Here is a 19072-nt window from a genome sequence, read left to right as displayed (position 1 = left end):
AGCCCATCAGTACACATGTTCTTCAGCGACTGCCCTGCTGTGCCAAGGCACATGGGTTGCCATAACCTATGCCAAGCCACTTTCAAAAATTCAGGCAGATTCAAGCTTGAGAAACATACGACCTCCAGAAAAAATGGATGTTACTCTCCTTACCTCCATCCTTCAGTTTGGGCAGCTCTATCGTTTTCAGGTCAAAGTCACTGGTTTTGGGGAAACCTTCAAAATGCTTCTTCAGAGCCCAAGCCTTGGCAGTCACCATCCTGCACAACAAACAACATATTCAAAGAGTACCTGACAAAGAGTTATTACATGGCATTAAGCTGCTAGCAGGAGACGGTTTAGACTTTAGGAACCAGAAAAGCTCAAGCACCCTGATTACACCCTGTTACACATGAAGGTTTCCTGCTAGGAAATCCTATGGAAATATCATCTGATCAAGCAAATATCTGAAAAGTACTCTCACTGCCTAAGCAATCCAGAGCTTCTCGCAACCTGCTAGACCTCTCTGCCAGCTGGGCAGTAATCCCTGGAGCAGTATGTGAGAGAGCCCCAACTGAAGCTAGTGTTAAATTGTAAAGAAACGGAAGAGGGAGAATCACCTGCTAGTTTAAGCACCTCAGTCAGAGGGGAGGAAAAAAAGGCAATTAAACTCACAATTTTGCCCCAACTACATGGGATGAGCACTGAACCTAAGTCTTTTTACAAGCTTAAACTCAAGTGCAAGTCAGAAATACACAGCTGAGAAAGACCTCTTTGTTAAATTGTAAGTCTTTCAGTGACCCCTCTATGCTGCAAGAACGAGTAACTCCAGTTGCCAAGCATCATGCTTGAAAGTAGGAAAACACTGTCACCAGTATTTTGCTCGCAGACTTGCATTTGTTTTAGCCTCACAGTCCCTTTTTCACTGCTCTAAACAAGCATATATGCAAGCAAAAATAAAAAGAAGTTTATACTTAGAACACGCAGATGGAAAACTCTTCCTTCTGTTGACAACACCAGTTGATGATCTTCTGTGACTGTGACTCAATGAGAGGCTGGACTCCTTAAGTCACACACGTTTTGAAAGGCAAAAAAACCACCCTGCTTTTACTGGTGAAGGAGGTACTACCCTTAAGGCACCTCCTTGGGCACAAACTTAAGCCTTCAGTAAATCTCATGCAGGGCTCACTCTACATGAATCAACCTTCTCCTGTTAAAATTTAGGATCACTTTAACAGCTGCCAATTCCAACTCAATATCCATTAAATTACATAGCAATGTTCTGGAATATGCTAAATGAAATAGCAAAACACAGAGGTCTAGAATCCACAAAGTATTGCAGTTGAGAGACTGAAACTTTTCCCCCAGAGGAGGAATTTCTTCAGATCACCTCTCAACAGTTTAGTCCTAAAACCCTTAGAATTCTGCCACTGGAAAAGAAATACTTAATTAAAAAATGATGAATAAAAACTCATTGCTCAATCCATCCATCAGTTAACAAGGTAAATGATCCATATGCATACCACTACTGTTACAGGAAATTATCATGACATTTACATAGTAAAATGCCTGCATGCTCTCAAATGACATCCATATCCATATGTGCGGTCTCACATCTTTACTGTCACCAGAACCTGCACCAAAGAACTAAGACTTTTGTGATTATGACTCTACATGCTCTGATCTCTGCAAATTGCAGAGGCACCTTAAGAAATGGTGGCAGGCTTTGGCATTTTGCCTCACTATGCAAGGCGTGTAGCGTAGCAGAAAACTTTGTCCAGGGCTTTTATTGTCTTCAGTTTTAATTTTCCCTGTGCAAATGACCACAAAGATATGAAGGGTGGAAAGAGTGAAGAAACCAATACATAACAGCATGTTTAACTACGAAACCCCTCAAGGCAGCAGTACTAACTAGGAACGGAGACCTGAGAAAATAAACAAAACTTTTAAAAAGTACATAAGCAAGCACTAAGGAGAACAGGTCAAGCTCGGCATTATTTAGATTCACCAAGCAGAAGACACCTGATTCAGAAACTCATTAGCACTCAGCCGCTCTCTGCAATGAATTGAGAATCTTCCTTTATTTTATAAAAATAAAAGTTGTGTACACTACACAAATCTCGTGTAAAGATCAGAAGCAAACACAGCATAGTCCAAGGGTTCCTGCCTGCAGAAACTTGTACCAAAGAAATCACGCACATCAGGACATGTATGTTTCACACAGTGAAGGGCAGTATCATTAACCTCACTGTAAAAGCATTGCACATCATAAAAGCACATTGCCAAAGCATTCTGCATTAGTAAGTGAGTAGCCAAAACCCGAGTTCCTCACAGCCCACATATAATCGCAAGAACAAAGGTTATGGACTTAACTGCAGCAAGTGCAATTTGACCTGCAAATAGGTTAAAATAAACAAACAAAAAAAAAATCAAAAAACCACAAGCAAGTGGCACTCCCCTGATTCTTCCATCCATGGCTGCACTTGCTTTGATATCAGTAGTGCTTATCTGTACTTTTCAATAGCAAACACTGTTGTGACACTGTAACAACACAGCAAGTTCAATAAAAGACCTTGCAGGAGGAAAAAATGAGTTCATTTCAAAACAAAACAGATTTCAATCACTCTCTTACACACGCATACTCACAAGCACTAAGATCTGTCTGTCCTAGTGGTCTGTCCAACATACCCATGTGGTCTGGCCAGGAATGTGAGGGGACAAGGGACATTAGTTAGTGAGCTTTTAACACAGTCTCTTGAATTCTTAGGTTGGCAAACACATGCTCATTCTGGATGTGCCTTTTGTACTGTAAGGGAGCTGAGAGTGATTCAGAAATGCTTTGTTTCCCCATCCTGTCCCACCTCTGTGAGTCATTAATATTTGCTCACTGTTTTTTGCCTCTTTACCTGGGTGTCTTAAGGCTCCGTCCATTTTCTTTCAAAATTTATGTCCTTTCTTCTACTGTTCCTTCTCACGGTTCTACACCCAGACGTTCCCATTCACATCAATCATCACACTTCTATTACAAATTTCCATACTTTTTGTGGTATACGCATCTTTCAGTAGAGCATTTCAAGTAAGCATTTCATTAGAGCTTCTACAAACTACAAGATTAATTTCACTGAACCATTTCTTTTTAGGTCACTAACACTGCGAACAGGACACACTTTATGCTGACTCCTCAAACCTTATCTTGAAATCACATCATCCTCTTTGCTTCAAAGCTAGGGAGCTTTGCTGTTGCCTGGGAGGAAAAAAATCCCATATGCTTGACGAATGGATTCACAAATCAGTCTCTAGGTTAGCAATGAGACATTATTTTTATGTTTACATATGAAACGATAACAATTGGTAAGAACTAAGTTGCTTACACATGTTAAAGAACTCTGAAGGGTAAAGGACAATGATGTAATGTTTGCTGAAGACGTGCTAAAACCACTGCCCGACTAAGCATGTGGAAGCCACCTACTCAGCTCTAAAAGGAGCAATCACTGTGCTGTGAAAGTACTTTGTTGTTAAACTTAGTGGGTTTAGATAACATATTTACTTGTGCATTTTCGGTACAACATGCTTAATAGACCACTATAACTGCTTCTTCAAAGAGGCAGCTGGGATTTAAAAAACACAAAGGCCAGTCGATGAGACTAATAAAAGGACTCTTGAAAATAATTAATTTCTAATAAGTCCCCACAAAAAATTTCAGGTGATGACATTCCATGTATGGAATATTTACAGAAGAACCATTAAAGCTTTCACTGGAACTGAAGTTCAAGATAACATTAATTCTGGTGTTCTTCAAACCCTCTTGTCCTCTGGTCTGGTCCACCAGTTCTCAGAGGGTAACAGTTTACATTAATCTTTGTTAACTTTTTCCCATAAAATCAGACAACTAGGAAAGAAACAATGATCTGGGGAATCTCAAGCTTGTTTACTAACTGTAGACACACAAATCAAAGATCCAGTCTCTGTTCTCATATTGCAGGTGGTAAAAACTGTAGTGCAGCTGCAAGCAAAGCATCTTCGGACAGTCACCGCTCAGTCCCCAAAATCAGAATGGGGAAGGAGGCTCACAACTCAAAAAGGATAAGAGGAGAAGAAAATAAGGAAGAGATAAGGAGGGGATCCCATAGCGTGCTAGCAACTGGAGAGGAAGGCCAGAATTAAAATAGAGGACAGTCAAATTTGAGAAGACAGAGAGTTTGATGGGACGATGAAGAGATGGCGGTGGTACCCGAACTAAATCTGGAAATCTTCACGTAAAAGTAGAAGAGTAGTAGAGTTCTTAGGAAAGCGTGACTCAAATCAGACACCACAGCCACAGTAAAACCACCAATTTTCCTTAAACAGCTCTGAGAACTACATTTGTGTCTTGTGTGGGAATGCTTCCTAGTCTGGCCTTGCCCAAATCTAACCTTGAGGACAAAACTGTCTTAGAAGCCTGCCAGTTACTACTAAGTTCAATGCAAACTTGGAGTTAGGCTAACAGTTCATCTTCCAGCTAGTCACAATGAAGTTGCAGATATGGCTGTAATGGTTGTTTTCTTTTATCTCCATTTTGAAGCAGGACTAACTATGCCACTAGCTACGCAGGAGCAAACAGGCATATATTTATGCTTATAAACTGAGTAGAATATGTGTCTCAAAAATAATTCATCTGTAGACCGGTGCTACGGAAAAAATGCCAGTCACCACAACAGCAAAGTTGTTCACAAAATCATCACCTGATCCAGTCCCCTCTTTCAGATCCAGCCTATGCAGCCTTTTGTGGCATTTCAAAGGTACCTGCCGGGCAACAGCCTACAGAACCTTCTAAGTACTTAAATATTAAAAATATCCTTTCAAGGACTTTGTAAATCCTTATCAGGAGAGACTATGGTCCAGAGGCTACACTGGGATTCTTCATCTATTAACAATTATCTGAGTGTAAATATAGCCCTCTTCGGTAAGTGCCTGGAAGTCTTAGCAAAAATTGTCTCTTTCTCCTCTCTGGTTTAGCTATTACAATGCTTTGTCACAAAACATTTTTTCTTCTGTGATTAAAAAATGAACTAAACGCAAACCTCTCCCGAGCTATTACTTGCAGATACTATACTGTAAATATCTGAGCAAGCATGACTCTGCATTACAGAACAATAAAGCCGCAAATTCACTTCTTTACGCAAAGCTATCAATCCCTGGAAGCAGGTCAAAGATGAAGCGAGAAGTCATCACGTAGTAAAAACTGTGCCAAAGAGCACTGTTGCAACCCTGTAATTCCAACAGAGGTTCAGCAGTCCGCTAGGTTTGCTGAACAAGCTCACACTTAAAAGGGGAACCAAGACGCATGCAGAAACAGATGTGAAGCCCTTCAGCTCTCAGAAATCACACAGAAAATGAGAATCTCAAGAACTGTATCTGATAAGAAAGAATAACTTGGCAGTTCACAGATAAGGAAGAAGCCAGAGCACTGGAGGTGACGTGTGACTGACAGATGAAGCCAAAATTTCTTGAAGTGCCAACTGTGGTTTCCTGGTAACTAAAGTGCATTCTCAAGCACTTTTCCAGGGCGCTTTTTCAACTTCTCCTTGTTTAAAAATGGATGCAGTCCTAGCACGTACTGCAACACCAGTAACTGCAAAACTCTTTCAAAACCATTGAAACACCCTGCAGCGCAAGGTCTCAACAGTTGTGCTTTGCTACATTTGCAGAGACAAGTCCGTTACTACAACACAGAGAGAAAGCTTTTGTTTCTTTGATTTTACAGCTGCCAATGAAAACCCTATTAAAAAAAAAAAGTTCCATTAAGCTTAAATATCTAGAAAACTCCATTTAACTTAAAGCCTAAACTTTTAGCCATACTGAGCAAGCCATTTTGTCTTAGGAAAAAAAAAAAAAAAGGAGTCTCAGGCTGATACCTAGCGATGTAAACATACAAGAGCTTCAGGGCTTACTACGCCTGCCAGATGACTGCTGCTTTCCTCATTTCTGCTGCCCATTACCTACCTTTATAACGATTAAGCACCCCCTCCTCTTGCAGTGTAGTGTAAGGTAATGACACAACTCCGACACCTTCTGCTGTTCAGCTCTGCATACTCACAGCGTAAGCTATAAATACACTCTTAAGGGCCTGCAGCTCCTCTGAGGCCACTTACTGAATTTCTGTAATACTACAAGCACAGAATCAACAATCAACAGCATAGCTAAAGCACAGCTTCTCTGAATGAGTTCCTTTTTGCAATATACGCTACCAAATACTCCTCCCTCAAGAAAGAAACTCACTGGTCCAAGCTACTGTTCACATCTGGGACATATGTGTCATCAGCGGGTCTGCACATCAGACTCATTATCATTGCAGTGCATCCATATTTAGGAGATTGAGAGAGAGATAAATGGAAGGACAGAGGCAGAAGGAAAGAAAAGGGAGGGCTCAGTGTGAGTTTAAAAAAATTAACGTGGAGCCTGTGAAAGTACCTAATAGTGATTAGCACCTGATACATTACTATTTACTATGCATACAGCACATTACAACAGCAGCAGACAGCACATTACAACAAAGGCTGGAGGGCCTCCTTCCCTGCTCTCTCAGTGCATACAAAACAGGTCAGCGCAGTAGTTTAATATTCCACACAGAGCACAAACAAATGCATCTATTCAAAATGCTATCTTCGGTTTCCCAGATGCCACAAAAGACAAACCATTCCCTCAGTGACGTGAAGAAGTCCTTGAAAGATTTCTCTCTCACAACCTGTGCACACGGGTTGCTCACGCATGATAGCCCTTTCCTATCACACGTAAAGGGGAGTGTGCAGCCCTCTCCTTCCCAGGAAGCATTCACAAATGTCTCATTAAGGTGTGTGTCTTCCCATATCAAGGCATCTTCAGGATTTTTCTTTCCTTCTTTTTATTAAACGTGTCAAACATAGTTTGAGAGTTAGTGTTGTCCTGCAGCTTAGTTCTCTGTGATTATTGTGTCTAACAAAACTATTCTTTAATAATAAAAAGTCTCAGTGAAGCAGAAGTATTCTTTCATGTTACTGAGATTTGACTAAAGAAAAAGATCACTGTGTCCAGTCACCCTTGTTTTTCATCTCCTTTACAATAACAGAATGGTTGAGGTTGGAAGGGACCTCTGGAGATTGCCTAGTTCAACCACCCTGCTCAAGCAGTCTAACCTCGAGCAGCTCAGCCAGAGCAGGTTGCCCAGGACCATGTCCGGTTGGGTTTTGAATATCTCCAGAGATGGAGACCCCATGACATCTCTGGGCAACCTGTTTCACTGTCCGATCACTCTCATTGTAAAAAAGGGTTTTTTAATGCTTAAATGCAATTTCCTGTATTTCAATTTGTGCCCATTTCTTCTTGTCCATTCATCAGATACCACCGAGAAGAGTTGGGCTCTGTCGTCTTTACACCTTCTCATCATGTATTTATACATATTGATAAGATCCCTCCCGCCCCCCGAGCCTTTTCTTCTCCAGGCTGAACAGCCACAGCTCTCTCAGCTTTTCCTCATATGACAGATGCTCCAGTTTCTTAATAACCTCTGCAGCCCTCCGCTGGAGCCGCTCCAGTAGTGCCATGTTTCTCTTGTACTGGAGAGCCTAGCCCAGCACAGCACTCCAGACATGGCCTCACCAGTGCTGAGTACAGCGGAAGATCACCTCCCTCCAACCTGCTGGCAATGCTCTTCCTCACGCAGCCCAGGATACTATTGGCCTCCTTTGCCACAAGGGCATGTTGCTGCCTCATGGCCAACCTGTTATCCAGTAGGACTCCCAGGTCCTTCCCCGTAGAGCTGCTTTCCAGCTGTTCAGCCCCCAGCATATACTGGTGTGAGATTATTCCTCCCTAGGCGCAGGACTCCACACTTGCCTATGTTGAACTTCAGGAGGTTCCTCTCTGCCCACCTCTCCAGCCTTCTGAGATCCCTCTGAATGGCAGCACAGCCCTCTAGTGTATCAGTCACTCCTCCCAGCTCTGTATCATCTGCAAACTTGTCAAGGGTGCACTCTGCCCCTTCATTCAGGCCATCAATGAAGATGTTGAACGGTACTGTTTTCAGTATTAACCTCCAGGCTACACTACTAGTGACCGCCTCCAAATGGACTTCATGCCGCTGATCACAAGCCTTTCAGCCTCGCAGTTCAGATAGCTTTCAGTTCACCTCACTGTCCACTTATCTAATCCATTCTTCAACAGTTTGTCTATGAGGATGTTATGAGAGACAGTGTTGAAAGCCTTGCTTAAGTGAGTGTCAATAAGCCTTGCTTATTGTGAGTGTCAAACTCACAATATTCAGTTCTCCTCCCTCCTTCACTACACCAGTTATTTGGTTATAGAAGGCTATCAGGTTCATTAAGCATGATTTCTTCTTCATAAATCCATGCTGACTGCATCCAATCATTTTCTTGTCCTTAATATTTCTGGAAATGGCTTCCAGGATTAGTTGCTCCACCATCCTCCCAGGGATCAAGGTGAAGCTGACTGGCCTGTAGTTCCCTGGATCCTTCTTCTTGCCCTTTCTGAAGACAGGAGTGATATTTGCACACAACAGTTGACAGAATAGGGTAAAAGCCTTTTTTTCCCTCCCCTAGATTGGAATGACTGGAAATGAAAGTATAGCGTATGGTAAGAGGACAGAAGTGGCACATACTTGCTGAGGTTTCAGCCATAACCTGTACAATGGGAACTATTGAATGTGCACGCTTAGGACCTCTCCTGGGCTATGATGGACTCCAGAATCCTAGCTCACCTAAGCTTGCTGAACCGGCCACCCACTGACTTAGAAGGTTGTGTTTCTCTGATGAATGAAACTCTTGATGTAACCACAGAGCTAACCCTTCCTCTGCAACAATTCAACACTCTTAACCTTTGCCTGTTCAGGTTCAGAGAAATTACGCCTAAAACTGTTCAGGGCACCTAGTGTGAATGACTATCAGAGTAACAGATTATCACATTTTCAAGTCACTCCCAGCTCAGTGGGGATGCTCAGTCCTAGTGCTCACTCAGCATTCACCTCACCATGCCTCCTCACAATCCCCACAGGGACAGTGTGGGGGCACCTGCTTAATCCTCTCCTGGCCATGGCCTAGTCCAGTCTTGCTAAGTCAGGATAATGTATTCCAGGAAGCAAGTCAACGGGTGAGGGAAAGCCCTGGCTGCACTTCCAAGTGCTCCTTGGTGATGCAAAGTATATGCTGTAACCACTGTCTTCGTGCCCCCAACTCTCCATCTTCACTTAGGCCAGACTGCTAGACACTGGAGCTTGGCCTACCATGGTGGAGGAGGAAGGCAAGCTGAGAAGAGTTGGAAGTGCTGTGGTTCCTTTCCACGTGGGTGACACATGGGCAGGCCTGAACACCACAGAGTATCTATGGGGAGAGCCCAAGGGAAGACAGCAACTCACCCCATCCCTTCCTGTAAATCTTGCAAGCAGGGGAGGAACACAGGTCAAATCCAAAACGAGAGGTCACGAGAACAGCAGCTAGTAATGCTATAGTTCCACTGCTATAGTAATGGCCATAGTTCCACTGTCCTCCTCTCCAACTTGGAAAGTTTGGCCAAAGGTCAGCTGGTCATTTCTGACTTCCCTTGGCATGAGTTTGGTTGCTGCATGGAGGTGCCTACCTCTTCCTCTCCCGAGACCAGAAATACAGCATGGAAGGACCAACTCTAATTGCCACCAACTTCTCCACACTGTCTCCCAAGGAATCTTTCCTTCCTCCTGCCCTCCTCCACCCTCAACCATCTATGAAGAAACAAAGCAAAAGGCAGAAGCAGTCACTCCTCCATATCTACGTGTGCTCAGCAGCTCTCTCGCCATGCTGACAGACTACAAACCTCTGGCTCACCTAAGCTCTCTCTCTCTCTTTCAGCCCTGAAGCTTACAGCGCCAATTTCCATTGAAAGAAAATCCCATGCAGTGTCATCAAGGGAACACCCCAAGCAGAGCCTCCGGCCAAATACCCAAAGTCGCACAACCTTCCTCCACCCCACTACATTACGTTTCCAGGCATTTCCCAGGGCTTGTAGCTACCCAGTTGCCAAGTGAAAACAGCAGAGGCCAAATCCAAACAGGTAGGAACTACTGCCTTCTTGCTACTCTGACAATTCACAGAATCTGAGCAGATGACTACTGGGAAGAGTAGCAAAAAGGAAGGAAAGGCAAAGATGTCGGAAGACAAGGCACTCCCTTCAAAACACAGAGACCACCGCCTCAACCACAACTAAAAGACAGTCAGCTGAGCCAGCGGGAAAACCAGGCCACCTTCAGGAGAAGCCACCTGATGCATCTTCTCCTTTTCCTTTCAAGGCTTCGGGGCAGGGGGTGGAGGGAGGGAAGAGCAGAAAGGAAGTGGAAGCCCACACGACTGTTTCAGAAAGCCAGCCTTCCTGCTGTGTCCACTAATGAAATGCCAGAGCAACCAACAGCCCACAGAAAACCAGCTTGGTTCATGTAGCTGAAATCAAGCAATGATGAAGGTAGTTTATTGATGTAGGAACAGCAAGGAATTCACTGGTACTCGTGAAACTCTACCTTCACAAACAATATGAGCAATGCAACCTTAAAATGTGGAACTGTGCACTGTTGCCAAGGATGCTGCCTTTGCCTGCTCTGCAGCTATCTTTGGCTTCCAGATTGCTTTCCCACTTGGGCATACACAACTTGCTGCTTTTGAGTATGTGGGTATAAAAGTGTGAGTGAAATTTATGAAAGAATGAGTTAAATTTAATTTACTTAGAGATTTAGTACATGATTATCACTTTTCATTTCTCTAAGATCTCACTCAGATTTTTATGCTCATTTACTAGACACAGCGCCATCCGATATTTCCCCACCCTTTTGCATCATGAAACTCCCGCTCATACACCTTGCCAAGTTGGTATCTAAAAGCATGTCTTAATCACATATATATGTAGAGTAGATTTTTTCACTCAGTTAGACCTATTAGATTGCTGAAACCCATCATTTGCACTGGAACTAATTTTCTCCACTCAAAAGCATCAGTACTACACCAGAGAAATTGCATCAACATACTAGTAGTGGTAGAAATGGTTTCTGTCTTTAAAGGAACACAAAAAGTAATGTTAACTTGTCTTCAGAATTAACAGTATTGCCATCTCACTGCCATACCACCACGGAGGGGAAAAAAACATCTAATGAGCATTCAGCTTGCTTAGATTAGGCATAACCTTTAGTTGCAGTTATCTGACAGGAAGGCCACAGTTTCTAAATTTCCTGCTTAATGTTTGGTCTGGCGTTTGACCTTTGTTCCCGTTTGCACTCCCCCATTGTAAGATTAATGAAGTTTTTACCTTTGTGGAATATCAGTTGTGACTTCAGAGTTAAAAATGATGTTATAGATTTGGCATAATCTGCTTTATAGTGTTACGACAAAAACTAAAAAGTCTCCTAGATAAGCAAATGATAACTTTTCCTTCCTCAATGCACATGCTATATTCAAGTTTGTTAGGTACAAGTGTTAAATAGCAACAGTATGGTTTTCTTCTTAAAATTCAACACTATTATTAAAATAGTGCATTTTACCTTTACTCTAAAATACAGTATCCAGCTTTTAGAGACTAATAGGCCATAAAGCTAGCACATAGCCACTTGATAACGGGTGAACTTTCCCCGCCCATACATAACATAAATACTGGTTATCTTTACAGAGAAAAGTCTCTCATTTCAGAAATGACACTTCTTTATTTCCGTTTGCTTATTTCAGGCTATAGCTAGGCTGGTAGGACAAAACAGTAGACAGAACCACTGCAGCACTGGCTCCTCAACCAACCCTGGAGATAGCCATCACTCAGCAATCATTTCTGTCTTTTGAAGCACAACCAGGTACCACCTGCAGGCTAGCCCAAGGACCTACTTCCCACAGTAACTAGTCAGGCCTCAGGCATCACAACAGTGCAAGCACGTTTCCTGCAGACTGTAAACTGGCAACTTTTGCCTTGAGTATGACTAACTTTCAGATCACCAAATAGAAGTGGCTTTTAATGATGACTGCAAAATTACAGAGTCCCATTTTGATTTTTCCCCATACTTTAAAATATTTTTTTCAATATGATGTCCAGATGTTAGCAAATAAGAAGCTGTTAGGACATCCTTAAGTGCCTCCTAGTTACAGTACTATCAGAATCAATGCTGTCACAATTACGCCTTACACAATATGCAATAACCAAGCTGCATCAGAAATAATTCCAGAAGTGGAGTGAGTATACAAAGAAAAAAATATTTCCCTGTAATGTACACCTGTAGCCTGCATTATTTCCATTGATTAAAACATAACCTCTGACTATAGATTAGACAATTTAGTGCAATCATCACAACAGCTCCCTGGATCTCAGTGGTAACACTAAAGCCCAGCTGACAGTACAATACGGAACATCCTCTGCAAAATAACCTATCTAAGCATTCGGCCTAACTACCGCCATCTCAGGAAAGGTAAATGCATTTAGTTGGTCTAAGTATCTGTTTTGATCAATGTAACTGTATTGCAATTTTAAGAGCTACTGTTCCTAAAATGAACCATTTTGAAATTTGTTTTGAGTAGGCTTCTTTCTTAAATGCAAACACCCTCTCTGCAAATTGCAACAAATGAGTTAAACAGACATTTTCCTTTTTTTTAGAGGAACAGAACTGAATTTTCTTCATTTTAACAGTTTTGCAGTTATTCAGGCTCCACAACTAACTGCTCCTGCATTAGCCCTGTATTGTAAATATTTGCTACTGATAGCTTCCTTTACTTACACAAAAAACCCTACGTTGTAATTCTGAAGATTTAAGTATCAGAAACATATATTCAACTTTAACATAAGAGCATTTGCTTGGTTTTGCTTTTTCACAGCTGCTGGTAAGCCAACTACGAGCCCTCCACGTTCTTGTCAAATTCTACCTGAAGTGGGAATAGCTTTTTGAAATTAATTCCCCAACTCACCGTCTCCTCACGTTATGCTAATTGTTGTGTCCATTTCACTTGGGAACCTACCTGAAGTCTCAAAATCTCCTTGTTGTGAGGAAGAAGAACATTCTAACAACACCTCTATTTTTCCTTTTAAAGTCCGCATAGTAGCTACTGCTTATGCAGGTATCAGTCTATGCGCACCGTGGCACGTTTTTCAGGGGTCAGTATTACTATTTGTGCCACCAGAGCTAGGATCACGCCACAAAAGCTGCTGGCCTACCCTGCCTGCATAGACATTCCTTCTCAAAGCCAAATAGGAAAATTTAGCGGGGGTGAAGGGAAGGGGAAAAAAAACATACCTAAATATCCCCAAACAAAGACCTTTGAACAAATAGGTTTGTCTCGACTCCCTAGTCAGCAGACTAAACGAGTCGAGACGAGACCAACCCCGCCCCTGCAACGGCCAGAGGCGGAGGCCGAGGCGGAGGCGGAGGCCGAGGCGGAGGCGGAGGCCGCACCCCCGCCGCCGCCGCCGCCGCCCGCCTCAGGTACGTAACGGCCGCCGGCCCCGCCCCGCCCCGCGAGGACCCCGTCTCGCGCCTGCGCCCGCGCCCGCGCCCGCGCCCGGAGCGGGCTTTACCCGGAGCGCGCCCGCCCGCCCGTCGCGATTGCCTGTTCTGACCTGAAGGTGTACGCTATCCCCCCCGACGCCGAGACCCTCGTCTCTGGAGTGCTCCTTCCTTCTTTTCGGCAAGGACGGGACCTAGTCTTTCCGCTTTACCCTCTGGAGGGGGAGGCTGGAGGAGCAGGGCGACTTTGAGACAGGCAATGCGCAGGGCAGCCGCGAACGGGCCCATCCTCTCGGCGCCAAAATTCAAGCGCTGCGGGCCGTTGGGAGCGCTGCGGGCCGTTGGGAGCGCTGCGGACGGTGAGCCACGAGAGGCTGGGGCCAGCGGTGGGGCTGCTTTCCCCCACCTCCCCGCGGCAGGTGCGCCGGGCACCCGTTTCCCCTGGCCGTTGGAGCCGCCAGCGAGGACCCGCTCGGCAGCCGCCCCGGCGGGGCTGTGGGGAGCCCCGGCGCCGCGGGCGAGATGGGAGCAGGCACCGCTGCGTGTCCGGCCGGGGCGGGCGGGCGGGGGCTGTCTTCGCGGCGCTTCAGAGATGAGGCAGTCTCGTCTCTGAGGTCCTCGTGATTTTTATCTACTTATTCCTGGGTTTCAGTTCTCCAGGCGAGGTGCGGAGGGCGGCGGGGCAGCGGTGGAGCTGGGCGCTGGTAAGAGCTCCGCGGGCTGCCCCCTCGGCGCTGCCCCTTTTAAAAGGGGTGCTGTCTTTTTATTGCCTTCTGAAAGCTTCCAGCCTCCCCCTTCTCTTTGGCTGATGAAATAACCTCCAACTTTGCGAGAAAACTCTTATGCCACGGCCTTCATACAAATATCATGATGCAAACTGAATAGAATCATGTTGCTTAGGCCCTTTAAAGTACAGTTTATTGTTGGGATGCATCCTGAATCGGAGGTCCACCTTTCACAGCCAAAAAAAAAAAAAAAAAGGTACTTAAAGGGCATAAAATTGCATGTCATTTCCAGGCATACTCATTGCTCATTTAGTATTAGAAATTTAGTTTTTTTTTTTTTCAGGAATGTAGCATGATTTATTTTCTTCTTTTCCTTATTTTGTAGTACACAGGATTATAGTTCAGAAATCTTTCTTCATACCCCTTGGAGGAACACTTGGCCTTGTTCTCTAGGGACATAGAGACATGCACATCAAATCAATTATCATTGAAGGATTTAAGTCCTATGCTCAGAGGACAGAAATCAACAGTTTTGATCCATTATTCAATGCCATTACTGGGCTGAATGGCAGTGGCAAGTCCAACATCTTGGACTCTATCTGTTTCCTGTTGGGCATCGCCAACCTATCTCAGGTAAAGAGGTGGGGGTGGGTTGATCTTTCTTCTGCCAGTGACTTTATTCTTATTATTTTCTTGATTAATCTCTATTGGAGGACCTAATGTGGTACTTCTGTCCAAAAAATGATTTTATTTATTCCGATTTTTCAGGACACAAAGCTGAATTTTATCATTATTTCTCACTCTTGCATTAAGTTTAAACTACAATTTTGTCAATATAATACAACAGCATAAAGTATGCAACTTGGAACTTTAGAATAAAAATACCCAGTTAAAAGGAAGCAGCTTAAAGCTGGATTTCTTTAATAGCTAAAGGCCTAAGCTTGTTTATTTGGAATAAACATTCATACTTCTCAAGCAGGTCTTAAAATTTGACCACTAGTTCATCAGAAAAAAATAAAAATGAGATTTTCTTGGACTATCTGCTATTTAAAAGCTGATATATCTGCTTTACTCTCTATATAAGGCTGTATTGTGAGGTAAATTTGAACCACTGTTTTCAGGTGGTTCCCCCCCCCCCCGGAATTCTAGGAGAACTGCAAGGAAAGTTTTCTGTTTGACTTCCCCGTGAACTGTATAGTGAATAATAAATGTTCTTTAAGTAAAGATACTGGTGACTAACTAGACATATGAATTTTTTTATAGACATTCAGGTTTTTATTAGGAGTCTCATGCAGAAACAAATAGCTAGCTGACTAAAACTAGACTGGCACACGCCTGTGGTTTTACAGTACTAACGTCTTGCAACTCCCACATCTCAATCTCCCCATTAACTGAATCTTCAACATTACAATTCCAACGTTTTTCATTCGTTTCTCCAGAACCTACACCACTAGTACTGTACACACTGAAGCTGTATAACGATTTTTATTTAAAAAAAAAAAAATGCATAGATCTGTTTCATGTGTTTAGGTGCGAGCTGCCAACTTGCAGGACCTAGTTTATAAAAATGGGCAAGCTGGAATTACTAAAGCAACCGTTTCTATCACCTTTGATAATTCTGACAAGAAACAAAGTCCATTGGGATTTGAAGCTAACGATGAGATTATTGTCACTAGGCAGGTGAGTCTGTATTTGTTCAGAAACCTGTATACACTTCTGATGTTCTCAACAGAGTGACTTTCAAGAAAAAGTTAATTTTTTCAAGCCCCTGAGTTTTTGCAGTTAAAGCAGTGCTTCTGCAATGAAGTTAGTAACAGAAAGTATCAAAGTAGATCCAGTGTAGTAGATAATATTAATTGCCTTAGTAATTCCAATTTTTAAATGCGTTAATAATTTTTTTCTACTTACATAGAAACATAATAATGGAATAAAGTTCCTGAAGCAAGTTATAATTTTCTCTTCTGTGTTTTTTTTCTCTTCTGCTTTCATCAAAGTTAAATTTGTTTTCTAAGATCATAGAAACCTTTATTTTTCTGATGAAAACATCACCCAGGTAAAAGGCTGCGACACCTTGTGAAATCTGGAAATTTTTTTTTCAATTAAGAGTAAAAATATTAGCCTTGATGACTCTCTCACTTTTACGTAAGGTATTTTAAACACCTTTTCACACTAGCAGGATCTAGTCTCTTCTGTGCGGTATGCTTGTGTATATGTATACACATAGCTAGGATTTGCTCAGGTTTTGGTTCTTGTAATTCATTGCAGCTTATGTTGTCATAATATCAAGCCGTTTTTAGATTTCTTATTTCTTCCCTTTTCTCTGTCCAGGTTGTCATTGGAGGTAGAAATAAGTATCTCATCAATGGTGTAAATGCTACCAACACCCGTGTGCAGGATCTCTTCTGTTCTGTTGGACTCAATGTCAATAATCCTCACTTCCTCATTATGCAGGTATTGTGCACATCTTTCTAAAATCCAACAAGAATAGAAATTATGCAAAACTTGGGGGAGGACAGATAGTGGAAGAACACTTCATCTTGTAATAGGAAAAAAACCAAGTTCTGGTCAGGTAAAAATGATAAATATCTATTCAGTAGTTAAGGTTTCCAGTACAGCTGAAATAGTTTGACCCTAAAATGCAATTTTTAGCTCTCCCTTTTTTCCTCCCCTCAGACTTCTTATAGTGAACTCTTTTAAGATATATGTCTGCATTAACATCATGCATAGCTTATTAATATTTAAAGGACTTTACTGTTTTTTCTTAACTCATCTTTTGATGCCAATAGCAATTTTCTTTCCCTTTTTGCTTCTTTTACGGCTACATGTTGCTGTCATTATTGCATTAAAAGCCAAATTTTTTTTCCCTTATGCGTGTTCCGTGTTAAACTATTTTGTACAGAGTTGATATCTGCTTTCTTAAGTTGCCGTTAACAAAGAAAGAGCTGGCCAGTTAAAAAGACCCTGATGAACATCAACAGAGGGACAAGGAACTAGAACAGAACAGAATTTACTGTTTCAAATAGAATTTTCCCAAATTCCTGCAACAAGAACAGTTTTGCACCCATTCTACACAGGCACTTCCCCCTAGTAACATATGAACTAAGCCTCCGAAAAGCAGTCTGATTAGGAGCCTCAAGGATCAGCAAGTCAGTAAGCACAGTAGTCTGTAATTAGGACGTAAGCAGGAGTTTGGAATAAGAGCTTAGGACAAGCTATAAGGGCAGTTTCAAGCTTATCGGCAGGAATGTGACTCATATTTGTTTGACCTTTCAGGAACAAAGTAATAAAAGTAAAGCAAGATTATCCTTATAGGGGGGGAAAAAAAATCTGTTTGATCTTGTAATATAGTGTATAAAAGTGAATATTTTGTACTATATTGGCTACTATATTGCCACTATAGCATGGCACACAAACACCATTCTTGTTTCATCTTTTTATCACTAGGGACGAATTACCAAAGTTCTAAACATGAAACCACCAGAGGTAAGACTGTTGTGAGAGGTTTTTTCTTGAGTTTTACTGATTTAATTTGAATGCCAAGAATCAAAATTTTGAAAAAGTTGGGGGGGCATAAGTTGTTCAACTCAATTTTGAGTTGATTATATTTCACTTGATAAGAAAAAAGTCACATTTTTGTCAAATTGCTTTATTTCAGATCTTAGCTATGATTGAAGAAGCAGCTGGCACTAGGATGTATGAATGCAAGAAAATAGCTGCCCAGAAGACCATAGAGAAAAAGGAAGCCAAACTGAAAGAAATTCAAACGGTATTATATGTTGAAAGAGTACTTTATTCTACTGTTCTGAAAGATAATACGATAACTAGTCTGGCATGTTTTTAATTTACAGAATATTTCATGTCTGTATTTGCAACTACGTATTCATGCTTAAAGATAAAAGAATTTTAAAAATCTGAAAGTAAATGTATTCTGTCTTCTGTTTCAGATCTTGGAGGAGGAGATCACTCCAACTTTACAGAAACTGAAAGAGGTACTGAAAATTAGATGTATGGCAGAGGTCTTAAAGTACTGAAAAAATAGCTTTAATTACTTTGAACTAGTGTACAGTGGCTAAAACTATTATGTGTTCTCAAGCTTTATGAAATCCTTTAAGTGATCTAAAAAACTTGTCTTCTGACCAAATACGGAAGATGTGACATTCAGGGCTTGACAGAAATTCTGGAAGGGAACATAGGGAGAAGGAAGAAAACAAAGAGAACTAGATACAAGTAGTAAACAAAACATATCTTTGTTCTTAAAGATATACCTCCAGGTGATATTTCTGCTGTATAGTCAATTGTATGAGCATTGTTTTATCCTAGATCTTCCTAAGCAGGCCTGTGCTTGCATATGTGTAATACTGTACATATATTCTTGAACATGGAGAGTCCTTCTTCTCTTACCAGCTCCTGACATACATTGCGCAAAGCGTGAAAAGTGGTCGTTCTTATTCTCGCTCATGTGACAAATAATAATGGCAGTAGAAATACTTAAAGTTTTCTATAGTGGTCTTACTTAATACTATTTTAATTTTTTTTTTTATTATTAGAAGTGACTTTTCTTTTCAGGAACGATCATCCTATCTAGAGTACCAAAAAGTAACACGAGCAATAGAGCATTTAAGCCGCCTGTATATTGCTTATCAGTTTGTTCAGGCTGAAGAGACAAAGGTATGCTCTGCTGATGCATTAAAGGAAATGCAGGCTAATATAGGGCAGCTCCGGGAATCAATAGCTGAAAGTGAAAAGAAAATGAGACAACTTAATGAAGAAATAGCAGAAATGGAAAAGAAAAGAGATAAGGTATGTGAGGAAGCAGGCATGCGCTTGTCTGAGTATGTTAATTCTAGGAATTGTGGAGAAGGAAATTTTTCCAGATTTTATGAATTTCTATGTTTTATTATGTAGT

At 41.9% G+C, this 19072-nt stretch overlaps 2 protein-coding genes across 12 annotated transcripts in view; one reads left to right on the top strand and one right to left on the bottom strand.

Moving 5' to 3' along the window:
- Positions 1–13442, bottom strand: part of PTGR1 (prostaglandin reductase 1) — a 24128-nt gene extending 10686 nt beyond the window's left edge. The window contains exons 1-2 of one of the 6 annotated variants that reach the window (XM_009676784.2): positions 13232–13442; positions 154–260 (exon numbers count right to left, since the gene is read on the bottom strand). In XM_009676784.2, the coding sequence (XP_009675079.1) occupies positions 154–259 (106 nt within the window). In that variant the 5' untranslated portion in view covers position 260; positions 13232–13442. Of the gene's footprint in view, positions 1–153; positions 261–953; positions 1357–2625; positions 2790–5961; positions 6262–7830; positions 8000–12956 lie in introns of those variants that run through there. The other 5 variants (XM_068926679.1, XM_068926678.1, XM_068926677.1 and 2 more) reach the window with 5 other exon arrangements.
- SMC2 (structural maintenance of chromosomes 2) overlaps positions 13410–19072 on the top strand; it is a 20286-nt gene continuing 14623 nt past the window's right edge. Inside the window, exons 1-9 of one of the 6 annotated variants that reach the window (XM_068926669.1) lie at positions 13727–13800; positions 14094–14145; positions 14552–14799; positions 15697–15846; positions 16495–16617; positions 17611–17649; positions 17822–17932; positions 18111–18155; positions 18733–18966. In XM_068926669.1, coding sequence (XP_068782770.1) covers positions 14632–14799; positions 15697–15846; positions 16495–16617; positions 17611–17649; positions 17822–17932; positions 18111–18155; positions 18733–18966 — 870 coding nt within the window. In that variant the 5' untranslated portion in view covers positions 13727–13800; positions 14094–14145; positions 14552–14631. Of the gene's footprint in view, positions 13861–14093; positions 14146–14551; positions 14800–15696; positions 15847–16494; positions 16618–17610; positions 17650–17821; positions 17933–18110; positions 18156–18732; positions 18967–19072 lie in introns of all 6 variants that reach the window. The other 5 variants (XM_068926673.1, XM_068926671.1, XM_068926668.1 and 2 more) reach the window with 5 other exon arrangements.

Source organism: Struthio camelus, chromosome Z (assembly GCF_040807025.1).
Source record: "Struthio camelus isolate bStrCam1 chromosome Z, bStrCam1.hap1, whole genome shotgun sequence".
In the NCBI taxonomy this organism is placed as follows: Eukaryota; Metazoa; Chordata; class Aves; order Struthioniformes; family Struthionidae; genus Struthio; species Struthio camelus.
The sequence above is the reverse complement of the archived record's forward strand: the minus strand, read 5'-3'. Positions and strand labels throughout refer to the sequence as shown.